Source organism: Aspergillus luchuensis, chromosome 3 (assembly GCF_016861625.1).
Source record: "Aspergillus luchuensis IFO 4308 DNA, chromosome 3, nearly complete sequence".
Taxonomy (NCBI): Eukaryota; Fungi; Ascomycota; class Eurotiomycetes; order Eurotiales; family Aspergillaceae; genus Aspergillus; species Aspergillus luchuensis.
Genome location: NC_054851.1, coordinates 4,652,516 through 4,665,740, shown reverse-complemented (window position 1 = coordinate 4,665,740; position 13,225 = coordinate 4,652,516). Strand labels below are relative to the sequence as shown.

General features: G+C 47.0%; 6 protein-coding genes across 6 annotated transcripts; 4 read left to right on the top strand and 2 right to left on the bottom strand.

The window, feature by feature from the left end:
• Positions 1–897: 897 nt before the first annotated feature.
• AKAW2_31570A (glycosyltransferase family 69 protein) lies at positions 898–2,175 on the top strand (the record flags this gene model as incomplete). The annotated part of the gene is made up of 1 exon (XM_041688209.1): positions 898–2,175. One exon carries the CDS (start codon positions 898–900, stop codon positions 2,173–2,175), a length of 1,278 nt encoding a protein of 425 aa, XP_041542017.1.
• A 540-nt stretch (positions 2,176–2,715) lies between these two features.
• Positions 2,716–4,865, top strand: AKAW2_31569A (uncharacterized protein; the record flags this gene model as incomplete). The annotated part of the gene is made up of 4 exons (XM_041688208.1): positions 2,716–3,061; positions 3,153–3,636; positions 3,696–4,279; positions 4,339–4,865. The coding sequence occupies 4 exons, from the start codon at positions 2,716–2,718 to the stop codon at positions 4,863–4,865; spliced, it is 1,941 nt and encodes a 646-aa protein (XP_041542016.1).
• Positions 4,866–5,440: 575 nt separating this feature from the next.
• AKAW2_31568A (esterase/lipase family protein) lies at positions 5,441–6,971 on the top strand (the record flags this gene model as incomplete). The annotated part of the gene is made up of 6 exons (XM_041688207.1): positions 5,441–5,826; positions 5,883–6,108; positions 6,161–6,217; positions 6,277–6,588; positions 6,643–6,816; positions 6,870–6,971. The coding sequence occupies 6 exons, from the start codon at positions 5,441–5,443 to the stop codon at positions 6,969–6,971; spliced, it is 1,257 nt and encodes a 418-aa protein (XP_041542015.1).
• Positions 6,972–7,258: 287 nt separating this feature from the next.
• Positions 7,259–7,804, bottom strand: AKAW2_31567S (ankyrin repeat domain-containing protein; the record flags this gene model as incomplete). The annotated part of the gene is made up of 3 exons (XM_041688206.1): positions 7,259–7,540; positions 7,608–7,636; positions 7,693–7,804. The coding sequence occupies 3 exons, from the start codon at positions 7,802–7,804 to the stop codon at positions 7,259–7,261; spliced, it is 423 nt and encodes a 140-aa protein (XP_041542014.1).
• A 738-nt stretch (positions 7,805–8,542) lies between these two features.
• On the top strand, positions 8,543–9,427 carry AKAW2_31566A (DsbA family oxidoreductase; the record flags this gene model as incomplete). Its single annotated transcript, XM_041688205.1, has 3 exons — positions 8,543–8,590; positions 8,654–8,798; positions 8,856–9,427. 3 exons carry the CDS (start codon positions 8,543–8,545, stop codon positions 9,425–9,427), a joined length of 765 nt encoding a protein of 254 aa, XP_041542013.1.
• Positions 9,428–9,549: 122 nt separating this feature from the next.
• Positions 9,550–10,321, bottom strand: AKAW2_31565S (O-methyltransferase; the record flags this gene model as incomplete). Its single annotated transcript, XM_041688204.1, has 2 exons — positions 9,550–9,761; positions 9,814–10,321. The coding sequence occupies 2 exons, from the start codon at positions 10,319–10,321 to the stop codon at positions 9,550–9,552; spliced, it is 720 nt and encodes a 239-aa protein (XP_041542012.1).
• Positions 10,322–13,225: the final 2,904 nt, after the last annotated feature.

Here is a 13,225-nt window from a genome sequence, read left to right as displayed (position 1 = left end):
GGGTAGGTGCTTCTACGTCAGCTTTAGAGCGTTGAGTTGTGCCTCTTACTTGGCAAATTTCCGATCGACCTCCGCGGCGCAAGGCTGAATGCTCTCTGGACGGAACCCTCGGAGAGTCGGAAGAACTGAAAGCAAGCACGAGCCCCTGAATCTCCACTCCAGCTGACTTTTCGCTTGGCGATACGCGCCGTTCATGAAGTTAGTGACGCGGACCCCGGCTAGGCTGGAGGTGGTAGTGTGGATGCTCCTCGAATGAGAGAAGCTTTGCGGCGACACGCATCTCCACTGTGCAGCCGCCATTGCGCACTACTTTGATACTAATTATACTAAATCTACTTAAGGGTTCGTAGTCGGAATTGGTCTGTTGGGGCCATATCTGTATTGTATTGTTACCCGATGTTACAGGCAGAAGCCTCAATCATCTCAATTATTTTAACTTTGTTCGCCATCTGGTAGGGCAGAAAGTTTGAGCCTGTTGGCGCAAGCCACGTCAGATACAAGTAGCTAGATTGGGAAATCTCGATTCAATCAAATCAATTCTGACAGAACAGTGATTTTCTTGCAGTTGGCATCGTCGTCACAAGAATGAACTGCCGAGACAACACAGCCCTGATGGTGCGATTCTCGATCTGACAAGTTCTGTCTAGTAGGTATCAAGTTGGTATCATTGCTTACAACCGCCGCTGACAGTCAACATTTGCGGAGAAGGATTCAGGACCCGTCAGGGAAGTTCGCAATGTAGATCCAGCACCCATGCTAATGATGCTATAATGTTAGCGTGGGCGTCAAGGCTTTGCTTTCTTTTTTAAAAGACCGATACTCCCGAATTAATACTGACCACCCGTTTGTTCCATCTTGTCTGCGTGAATCTTCATTTGTTCTGATGCCTGAGCCAGGATGACATTCGGACGCCCGAGACCATGGCGAAGGCTTTTGCTAATCCTTGGGGCCTCAGCTATTCTCTTCCTTCTTCTCAGCGATGAGAAACCACGGTGGTTAGCGACTCGTGCCCATAGCTCATGCACTGGGTTCGACCTTGCATCAGTATCCGAAGTCCTCCACTCGCGCATGAAGGCTGAAAGCGACTATACCCCGGTCGAGATCCATCAATTCGTGTGCGGCATTATCAACCATAACATGACTGCGACAGCTCACCTTGAGTGTCCCGCAACGATCAGCCGGCGTTACCATACACTGATTCCAGTCGACGGAAAGCACCCCAAAATTCAATACTTCTTTGCCCTCAACCTCTACCAAGTGATTCATATTATCCTCCCTCTGATGGGGAGCATTCTGGAGGCTATTCGATACCTGGGGCCGGAACACTGCGCTTTGTCGATCGTGGAGGGTCGGTCAACAGACGGAACATATGAGATCCTGTCTCGTTTGAAGCCGGAGCTGGATGCTATGGGGGTGCGATACTACTTCTCCCGGAGCCCGATAAACCCGCTTGGCCCGGGTGAAAATCGCATCAAGGACCTGTCCGAACTTCGGAATATGGCTCTCGAGCCTCTCATCACAGGAGCCAGACATAAGGGCGGTCCCTTTGGCCACGATCCTATGATCATCTTCATTAACGACATCGGTATCTGTGCAGAGGACATACTAGAGTTAGTGTACCAGCAAAAAGTGCAAGATGCGACAATGACATGTGCATTTGACTGGAGAGAGGAAGGAGTCATTCATGATGTCTGGGTATCCCGAGACCTCTCTGGAGATCTCTTCTTTGACATCTCATCTGATGGGCGGATATGGGACTCTCATAACCTATTCTCCCATCATGGTCCCACTCGTGAGCGCTTTGCTAAGCATCTTCCCGTGCAGGTCTATAGCTGCTGGGGTGGAATGGTTACCTTAGACAGTGGCCCATTCATTGACGGGCATGTGGAATTCCGGTATTCAGAGGAGGATGAGTGCTATATGGGGGAGCCTACACTGCTGGCACAAGATCTCTGGCGCCTGGGTCTTGGGAAAGTGCTTGCTATTCCCACTGTGAATGTTGCATATGAGTATCGCTGGTCATTGAGGGCTAAGGAGGAGAAGGGCTACGTTCATACGATATTGGAAGGGCGATATTCCCCTCATGATGAGCTCGTCCATTGGCAGAAAGAGCCACCAAAGCAGATCAAATGCATGCCAGCCTGGGACGACCAGTCCTGGGTAGACGCTGTTTAATTATTCCGAGCCATTTTCGTAGTGTGGATTTAATGTAACGTGATGTGCATTCACCAGAGAATAATGGGGTTTTTGCTGCGGGCAGACAGGCAGAGCGAGGCAGTGCTTCCACCCGACTGTTCGGTCGCGTGTACGTGGCCTGCGATGAACCCTGCCTGGCGCACCTGCGGATGGTTATTAAAGGTATCTCGTTGATTGCGATGGCTTTTCCAGCCAATAGCTGACCGTTTGAAAGCGGGTGAATGCAGGGAATAACCTCACGATCAGGGCCCGGTTGGAGCTAATGCTGCGCCGTTGCTGACTAGCGCTGACACGGTCGCTGTGTTCTCAACCCGGCTGCTCTAGCTGAATTTCCCCTCCATGTGATGCTGCTGTCCGGATGCATGTCCTAAGTCTCCGTTGCACCGGAATCCATTAACGCAATGGAGGGTGGCTCGTTCCGAAGCTCAGCCTATCTAGGCCCTGCGGCCAAATTTGCAATTCATCCCTGGAGGCGGGGTTGCTGCGCCGCATTGGCCTACTTTCGTCCTTTGTTCGGAGATGAGCCGGGCCTTAAATGTCTCGAGGCCGTCTTGCAATCCGTTCATCCACTTTTGTTCGCCGTCCGCTTGGCAGACTGCAGCCTTCCTCATGGCGCCTCAGCATCACTACACGCTGGCGGATCAAGGAGAACCGGAAGTAGAGGTAGTATCGGAGAACAATACAAACTCAACTGGGAATGCACACGCAGAGGCTACTGTACCCCAAAATGAAAAAGGATTTTCCGATGAACCTCCAGCAACCCCTTCGTCGGTCGCATCCACGATCGAAAAGGGCACACCCAGCACGTCCCACTGGACCATTGGGTGGATGACTCCAAGCTCCATCATTACATGCTTTCTCTTAGGTAGGCTTTCCTTATGTAGAGAATGAGGTGTCTGGTTATGTTGGCGCCTATTCTCCACCAAAATGGAAGAGTTATTAACTGTGCGTTTCAGCGGCCTCTGTGGCCTCCATGCATCTCGGTCTTTTTCATTGGCTGGACCAGCGTGAAGTCGAAAAGACCATCAAGCAGCCATACGTGACAGCCCTATCTGTTGTATTCGTGAACGGGTTCCGGACCTTTCTGGCCGCCGCGTTGGGAATGTCTTTCATTCAGATGCTGTGGAAGGACCTGCGCGCGCGCCCGATGCGCATCGGCGACATTGACGCCTTCCTCTCAGTGCTGACGAACCCCCTCTACCTCGGAAATGTGCAGCTCCTAACTGTGGCTCCTATCCCGTTTATTTGTGCCTTGATATGTTGGTGTATCCCCATCGCCATGATCTTCCCAGCGGGTGCCCTGACCGTCGAGTCCAAGTCGTTCAATACCTTGGCCAACCAATCGGTTCCGACATTTGACCCAGCCTTCATTGGAAATGGCACTTTTGCTGGCATGATGACCGAAGCACTGTGGCAGCCCAATTCTTACGATGTCTATTGGTTAGATTGAGCGTGATTATTGATTGCACTGTGGACAGAGGCCCTAACGACTTTAATAGTGGACCTACCTATAAGCTTACCCGCGTCGCAAGACAGGCCATGATGGCGGGGCATTACCTTCCAGCTTCGTCTCCGTGTGCTACCGATTGCTCCTACAGTATTAGCATACCGGGCCCCAGCTTCGAGTGCCGCAACTACTCCTCTCCAGATCTCTACAACTGGGTCAACCAGACCTACCCTCAGACGAACATGAGAGGGTATCTTTACATCGCATCGCAAGACAGTGCTGCTCGCACAAACCGCTCAGAAAATGTTTTTGACTTCGGCCTGCGCTGGAAGAGGGACAATGAATACGACAACCTCACCTGCCGAGCATTCGAGGCGACCTACAATCTGCACATCACTTATACGGGGAGCCAACAATACGTCACAGCAGAGGTTAACCCAATTCGCCAGCTAAACAGCTCGTATATGTACGACGATGGTGGCGTATCTCCTCGGACTGGGACTCTGGACTCGCGAATCAATGCGACCACGACGGGAGACACCGGAGGCAATGTTATTGACATCTTCCGCCGGGCGAATTTGGCCGCTATCCAGGACACACTGGTCCTGGCACTCTCAGGATACATTGACATGCTCAGTGAGTACTCCTTTATGCAAGTAATAGATTAACATCAATAGAGGCTCACCAAACTGTAGTCATCCACGGCCAGCCATCAGCCAACACTATCATCTCCCTGACAGACCTATACACAGGCCCATCAAACACACCAACCTTCAACATTACAGGCGCTTCAATGCAAGATCTGTTGAAAAACATTACAATCTCCCTCTTGACCATGAACCAAACAACCACCCAGGTTACCGTTACGAACCATCTAACGGTGAACGTATACTCCTTTAGCCGACCGGCACGCCTGATCGCCACGTACTTTGTGTGCCTTGGATCGGCGTTGGCATTTATCCTCTTTGGTGGACACGCGCTAATTAGCAACGGTATTTCTGCCAGCATGACCGGCTTGTTTCAGACATTGTGTACTACTCGAGCCAGTGCACGGCTAGACGATCTGGCGGCTAAGGGGTGCTTGGGAGGTCGAGAGAATGTTCCGGATGAATTGAGGAACTTGAAGGTCATGTTCGGGGAAATCCAAGGGAAGGATGGCGTGCGCATGGCTGGACTAGGTTCTGTGGATGAGGTTACTCCGTTGAAGAGGGGCTCGATATGATTTGATGATATAGTAGACTCGGCGTAGTATATCCGGGATGGACTATTGACACATATTATGATTAATGTTTAATGGGACGAATGATATTTTACTAAATCATCTAAATGGGCCACATAATATGATAGGCTTCGGAAAGTTTAGTTACTCAGCTCTGAATGTCAGCTTGATTCTATAGATGTGAGAGTTATTCTGTCATCCTCGACCAATACTACCTTTGCCGAGAGCGCAAAATGCTATGCTATAGCGATGGGTTGTTGCATTTTCTGGGTTTTCTACCCGGGGTGAAATTCTCTGTGGCGAGGTACAAAGAACGAAATGGCCTCATGCAAGAATGAGGGGAAGTTGCATGTGCCTCACTGGCCAATGGAGACAACATCATAGAAGGTTCCACCTATATCAGAGCCTTATATCACTCGCCCCGAAGGGATCTTGACCAGATACAATTCGACCGCGTCCACCTAAAAATGCAAGCTTTGGAGTAACCAGAATCTAGTACCATGATACTCCTTCGGAGACCTCGGGTTCATTTAGGGTGACATGGCCGCATCAGTAGCCAACAGCATCTCGACTTGAGAATGATCGACATCCGCCGGGCTTTTATGCATGATGGCTTGGACCTGTCTTTTTCGCCTGGTAGACCAGCAGGATGCCCAAGGAATGGGCGGGGCAGAGGAAAGGAAAGAGGGCAGGCAATACCTATAGCGAGATTCAAGTTGAGTGCCTGGCTATTCACGTATCATGCAGGCAGATATAAAGCCATCCCAGGCTTCCTTCGGCACTCAAAATATGAAATCAGATCACTTACATCCTCAGTGACTGGAGCTTCAAGCACTTACTCCGCCATTCTCTGCATAAAGCAGACACTCATCATGACTATCTTCCGGAGCTCGGCAAAGGCCAGTGAGAGCGAACCTCAGTATGGCATTAAAGTGTTGTACGACTCCAACGAAGCGGAGGTAGAGTATGTGACTAATCCCTAGAAGCCAATATCCTTTCCTATCGCTGACTTGCATTCAGTATCGTCTTTGTCCACGGTCTTGGCGGAAGTCGCGACGCAACCTGGACGATCGACGATGTGTGCTGGCCCCAAGCCCTTCTTCCGCAGGACTTACCCAAGACCCGTATCATGACTTTTGGATATGATTCACGGGTGGTCAGCTTCACATCCGCTTTATCGCAGAACGGAATTGTGGGAAATGCTGAGGATCTTTGTGCTCAGCTATCGCGGTTCAGAGCCTCTTCGGTAAGAAGCAACACTACTTCTTCTGAGTATCGTCACTAAGGATGCCAAATAGCCAGAGCGCCCGATAATTTTCGTAGCTCATAGCTTGGGCGGCTTGGTCTGCGCACAGGTAAGTTGACAACCCTTCATTTATCCCCAATGTTGGGGAGATTTAACAAGCCATCGAAGGCTGTCGTAGCAGGCAACCGCAGTTCCCCCTCCGACAATACACAAATTATCAGCAAACACGTCCGAGGAATAGTCTTCCTGGGAACCCCATTCTGCGGTTCCGAAATCGCAAACTGGGTGTCTCGTCTCAACAAAGTAGCGGATTATATTTTCGAGAGCAACAAAGCAAATATCTCAGACCTGAAAAGCAAATCAGACACACTGCAGCACCTGATCGAAGAGTTTGCGAACGTTTTGCGAAAACGTGACAACTCCGACGACACTATCCTGACCACCTTTTTCTATGAGCAGTTGAAAACACAGGGAGTTATGGTAAATAAACTGCAGATCCTGTAAGTTTCAATAGTTAGGCTAACATGAGCAAAGGTGGTTGACCGCAATTCTGCCACTATCCCCGGTCGCGGAGACATGATATCCATCCAAGCCGATCATAAGAACATCTGCAAGTTCCGATCGAGGGAGGATGATGAAGGATACGGATTGGTGCTTGGTGCACTGAGGAAGATGATGGTTGAGGTACCCGTGAAGCAGAAGTCGAGTGTAAGAATCTGCTGCTTGATGTTCACTGCTACGCCTGCTAATTTGCATTCTAGAGCCCTGTCTTCAACTTCAACAATGATGGAGCTTCCATCATGAACCAGGCAGGCCAGCAGACTATCAATGGGGGAATGAACTTTGGGTCGTTTGCACGGTAGATGCGCATGTCAAGTAGTACCCGGTTAGTTACTCTATCGAGGCAATCATGAGTTGCAACGTTAGACTCTGGTCAGAACATCTCAGTTCGAGTTTGTGTAGTTATTGTTTGGTGATGATGAGAAGAGAATCAGACGGGTTCCCGTGAGAATTGAGGTTTGCCCCTGTTAAGCTTTCTATACACGTCGAGAGTCGAGTGTATGACTTGGCTAAAGTGGGAATATACTCAGAACAAGACTATATTTCATAATTCATAGATTTGCGGTCTACCATCTAGGTGGTCTTTCTCTCATAGCAAATTCAGCTCCAGCTTGTTCGCAAGGGGGATATGACCAAGCAACCTGGCGAGCTCCGAAGGACGGTGATTAGAGCGGTTTCTCGCATTTTTGTCAGCCCCTCGCCGCAAGAGGATGCTGATAATATCAGCGTGTCCGCCAGATGCAGCGACATGAAGCACTGTGTGACCCTGCGAATCCGCGGCCGAAACGTTTGCGCCGTTGTCCAGCAGATGTTCCACTTTCGCAGTCTCCCCTTTAGCGGCTGCTTCTAGGAGCTTCTGATCAAGATGAGACTGGCATCGGAGATGTCATATTAGTCTGTGATTATAAATTTGGGTGCTGAACAGTATATCTGTCTACCTTATCCTCAGCAATATGCCGTGCGCCATCTGTGACTGAATATCAGTACTGGTGTAATTATTAGAAGCTTGACCGAATGATATACCTTGATCATAGGTATAGAACGTATTATTATAGATACTGCCATAAACAACTTGACTACCAGCCTGGTTGTGAACCGTGTTGTCTTTGTTGTCAAAGGTATTTCCGTCACCCATCTCGTCTCAACAGACACTATAATCAGTCGAAGAAGAAGATAATTCGATTTGAAATTGTTACTGACAAGATTAAAGATGGAACGGGGTGAAGAGGTACAGAAAATTCGAAGTTAACTTGTGTCAAGCTGTTTGGCCTGACAGTTGCTGCCCTACAACTGCACCTCGTTGTCCAGCTCAACTAGCTCCACTGTTTCGTTGGGAATCATTTGCCTTGAAGCTCAGTGGGGTCTGCAGGTATCGATATGCAAGAGTCGCAGGCGATGATATTATTGGTCGGTTAGCATGGACAGTCCTCCAGAGCAGGTTATTCCCGCCGAATCCGAGGAGGGGCAGGGGGGACGCAGCGTGAGTGGCCCGATTAGAGTATCCTTGAGTCGATGCAGGTACTTCTTGCTGAGCCATGTACTGCGATAAATAATCCAGTGATAGGATCTTATATCTAAGAAGTTAGACAGAAATAGTGATATTCTTCAGCAGGCTAACTTTCAAACGCACTCTTACTAGCGTCCAGCGAAGAACCTTAGCTTCACTCGATCGGCGGATGATTGCCGCCTGGAATCAGTCGAAACATGTCTCCGTCTGAGGCAACTACATTTACAACGCCACTCTTCTAGTCGGCATCTTTCGTCCCACCCCGAATCAAATGTCAGCACTACTTATATAACCCATAAAATCCCTCTACCTAGATTTCCCACCCCTCCCAACCATATTTCGCTTCAATCCAGCTTGCCCGCACCCATGGCACTCATCGGAATCACCGTCATCTCGGATCCAGTATGCCCGTGGGTAAGTCACATTCCATCAATGCCTTCTAAAACCTAGTTCAATCTAAACTTTCCATTTTGACAGTGCTACATCGGCTACCGCCGCCTAACCAAGGCCATCCGCCTATACCAGAAAACCTATCCCGGTGGAAGCCAAGATCGTATCCGCATCTCCTGGAAACCGTACTTTCTAGACCGCGATGCTCCAATGGAAAGTGTTCCCTACATAGGTCCGTCGCCTTACATCTTCCACAATCGAGGCGAATCCTAATACTCACCCACAACAGAGCGAATGACCCAAAGACTCGGTGCTGATAAAGTTCCTGCCGCAAAAGCTCGGTTGGAGCGACTAGGCGTACAAGAAGGGATCCATTTCAAGTTCGAGGGACGATTCGGAAATAGTCTACGTGCGCATCAAGTGATGTTGTTGAGCGAGTTGGTTAGTCGGGAAGAAGAGAATTATGGACGTGGCGATCGCGATATCGCTACGGCTGTTGCCGAAGGCATCTTCCGGGCTCATTTCGAGGATGAGCTGGATATCACTGATATTGAAACCCTGGTGCGCATTGCTGTGTACACTAGTGAGGGGTATTTGGAGGAAGCGAAAGTCCGGACCTGGCTTGAGCAGGGGCAAGGAATGGAGGAGGTTGATGATATGGCGGCGAGGGCTCGTCGGGAGGGCGTTCACGGTGTGCCATACTTTCGGATTAGCGGAGGAGAGGATGCTGAAGGTGGGGCGTTGACTTTAAGTGGTGCCCAGGATGTCGATGAGTTCCTGAAAGCTCTCATTGCACATAAAACAGGAAAGGAACTGGAATCTGCGGACCAGGAGGCAGGTCAGGCCATGACTTCGTGTTGAGTTTATGAGATGGGTCAAGTGAATATGTACTATTACTGAGTCAAGGAGCTCATGCAACTATGTATAAATTTGGCCTGGATACATCTTGGTTCATCCCCTTTGTTGGAACCCTGCTTCTGTGTTCACTTTCCCTGCGGCAGGTAAACACTCATCTCAAACCCATTAGTGAAAGGCAACGTCATATTGCGGAAGCCATTCTCAGGTGATCTCAAGAAGGACAGCAGATCCGCGTAGCCCTGAGCGCCGGAGATCGTATTATCAGTAAGAACCACTGCACCGTGTCGAAGGCGAGGGAGGACGGTTTTGAGGGTAGGAAGTGCTAGTGGAGTCCAGACTACGGATCTGAGTTAGCATGTGGAGTGTCTATCAAGGATCAGAGAACTCACTATCAAGAAGGAGAAGATCAATCTCCGGCAGCCCTTCCTTCAGGGTCTCAAGCAGATCACCTTCTCTCAGATCGATCTGTTTCTCCACAATTTCACCGCACTGATGCCAGTAGCCCCGCGCAATATCTGCCTTTGATTTCTCCTTCTCCGTCGCGATGACAGTGCCAGACTTGCCTGTCGCCGCGGTGGTCTTTGCGACAGCCAGAGCAAGGTAGATAGTGCTAACCCCAAAGCTGGTGCCTGCTTCGATGATATTGGTAGCGCCCATGGAGTTGATCAGCTGATAGGTAAATTGGCATTTGTTTTCGTCCAGCGCGATGAACTTGTCGAGCATGAGTTGGTCCAATTCGGCTTGCGGGTTGGCGGCAGGGCCCTTGCCGAGAACAGCCGTAGAAATGAACTTGCCATTCTTGGAAATTGTAGCTTCTTGTTCTAGGGATTTTTTGTGAAGTTCGGAGAGGAGCTGTAGGACATGTTGCGGGGCATCGACGGGGTTGGGGGATGACATGGTGTGCTGTTATTAGATGTCAAGACGAGTGCTACTTAACAAATATGTTAAATTCGAGCAAAAAATAACTATAAGGTAGGAATTTTTCAGGATTGCTGTAGCTTAGGGTAGATGGTAGATGAAATACGTTGCTTTGATCGCGCAGGAAGAGCAGGAGAGTGATGGATGTGGGGGGAGAGTGGGCTCTTGGCGTTCGGAGTAGCATCAACAGGGGCATATTTTCTTCCGGATAGCATCGGAACGGCAAAGACGATGCAGAGACCAGTAATTACAGTGAGACTTTCATAGGAACAGATGCCGGTAAATGGGACTTTAGCATCCAATGATGTGGTAATAAAGCGTCGTACACAGTCAGACTCTTCCAGGCCAAATCAAGGCTACAGCCGGTAATGGCATCTCTAAGCTTACGTCTACCTGTCCATCTCCCTTGATGAGATTATCTATCGGTACATATGTCAGAAGAGATTCGTACTTGATTTCAATTCTCTTTTGGCTTCTATGGTTGTTCTCGACTAAATAAGTTGCCAGGTCCAGAGATCTTGGAAGATTGACTCCGCGGAGATCGAGTACAGTTCTTGGCATTTCGGAGAAGGCGATTGAGTCATCTGGCGCCACAACAAGAGGAACGTAACATATCGGCTAATGAAAGCGGTAAATTCAAGATACTGACTCACTCTATTTCATAGCAGCATTCATGGGTATAACTGCTGTTTTCGTAAGATCAGGTCGCGCCGGATGTGAGCTTTCCCCGTTACACTGCATACAGAGAATCGGCCCTAGTTATGGAATTAACATGAGTCATCATGGCTCTATCGCAAGACCTCAACGTTGCAGGCAAAATGACTTTGAATATTAAGTATATGATTTACCAGTGTCACACGCGAATGTACACGAGCAAAGGATGACAGTTTGTTAAGATCAAGAACCCCTCTATCATGCTAGTATAACCCATGCTTTATATTGCAAATAGGGTCAATCTACTCCCTAACCCACTCTATAACCCGTCTCAGCACTTCAGAGCCATCTGTTGGCCGTTCCAGATTTGCCAATTGATCCTGTAGTTCCCGGTCCGAAAGATTGCCATTGTACACATCATCCTCCTCCAACAACATCTTCTTGGCCAGTTCAGTCTGGACTTCTGGATGCGCCTGGAACGACAACACAGTATTTTCTTGATTAACAAACATTTCATGATTTTCCGCCAGGTGAACAAAGCCTACTCCAGGTCGGGCTGCAGCGTACCTTCCCGATTGGGAGGTAACGAAGATGCTTCTACTGTCTCTATTAGATAGCTCTAGAAAAGAGAGAATTAACTATTTATCTTACTTGAGGTCTTCTTCTTCTTCTCTGCTTAGAACTAGATTTATTTACTCTAGAACAGAGTAACTTAGTAATATATTCTAATATTCCTCGGAGTGTTTCTACTTCTTTTATATAATATACTATAATCTGTAGGAACATGTATTTTATCTACTACTTTTATTTAGTAAGTATTATAAGAAAAATAAGTCCTGTTAAGACTTTTATTAATCTATATCAGAATTTAAGGACAGCTGTACTCTTTTAGATTATAATATCTAGAAAAAATCTATTTTTTATCTAGCACTACATTTACATGGTAGTAGTAAGAAATATAAGAAAAAAAAGATTTATATTATTTTTAAGAAGATTAAGTATAAGATAAAAAGATTAAGTTTACTATTCTTAAGTATTATAAGATTAATAGTAATAGTAAGATTGAGTATCTTTACTATAAGTACTATTAAATATTTTTATTATAAGTATAATACTGGTATTCTTTGTAGCTGTTAAGTATAATTACTAATATAGTAGAAAAGTACCGCCTTATCTATGTCTTTAATAAATTTAAATAAAAGAGATTATCTTGATTAGTAATTTTCTTATAAATAATAAACTTATATTTTATAGTCATGAAAATATATTATTTTATTTTTTATTATATATCTAATTATTTCTTTTAAAAAAAGAGTATTTATTATCTAATACTAGCTGAATATTTTATATAAAATAAAATTTTCTTAATTTAATTTTTAATTACTGTTATATACTTTGAAAGCCATATTATTAAATATTATCTTATTAAATTTAAATTTCTATAAAAGTAACTCCCGGTTCTAGTATATTAATAATTAAGAATAATATTATATAATATATTCTAGATAAAATAATAAATATTATAAATTTATATAGAGCTACTCCTGGTTTCTCTAATATTAGAAGAATCTGTAATAAATCAGAAAATAATATTAGAAATAATAATTTAGCTAGATTTAATAAAATAAAGCAACACTTCGGTGAAAGAGCTGCCTCTTTTGTGGTTGTTGCAATGCCGCTTTTACGGTCCTTCGACACCGACGCTCCAACTCTATTTCGATTGTTACCTTGGAATCATCCTCATGGCGGCCCACCCCGGTTCCACACCGTGCGGGTGGATAGGAGCCCTCAGCCGACGAAGTAACGTGGAGCCTACCAGCGTTCTCCAGCTGAGGCACCATTCATCGTGGATTTCATGTCGACCGTTCCACCCTCTGCTGAAATACGCAGAACCCATACGAATCTTCCTCGGTGATACAGCATTCCACACATCGATTCTTCAGGGGGTGGCAAAACCTACTGTATTGGCCTGGCCGGCCAGGCGTTATGTTCCTGCTTGTTATAAAGATATATAAAGAGCTAGAAGCTCACTCCAGCCTTCTTAGGACAGAGAAAAATTCAGTCAACCAGGCGATGAGACATCTACCCCGGGCTCCCTTCCTCCCATTTCATGATGCACATGCCCTTGGCTTTCACTTGAAAAATTCCCCATTGACACCTGCTTGACCTTCGACTACCCTGCTCCTTCCTCGGGCATCCTTCTCTATCCCTCCTCCCCTATTATTTCCT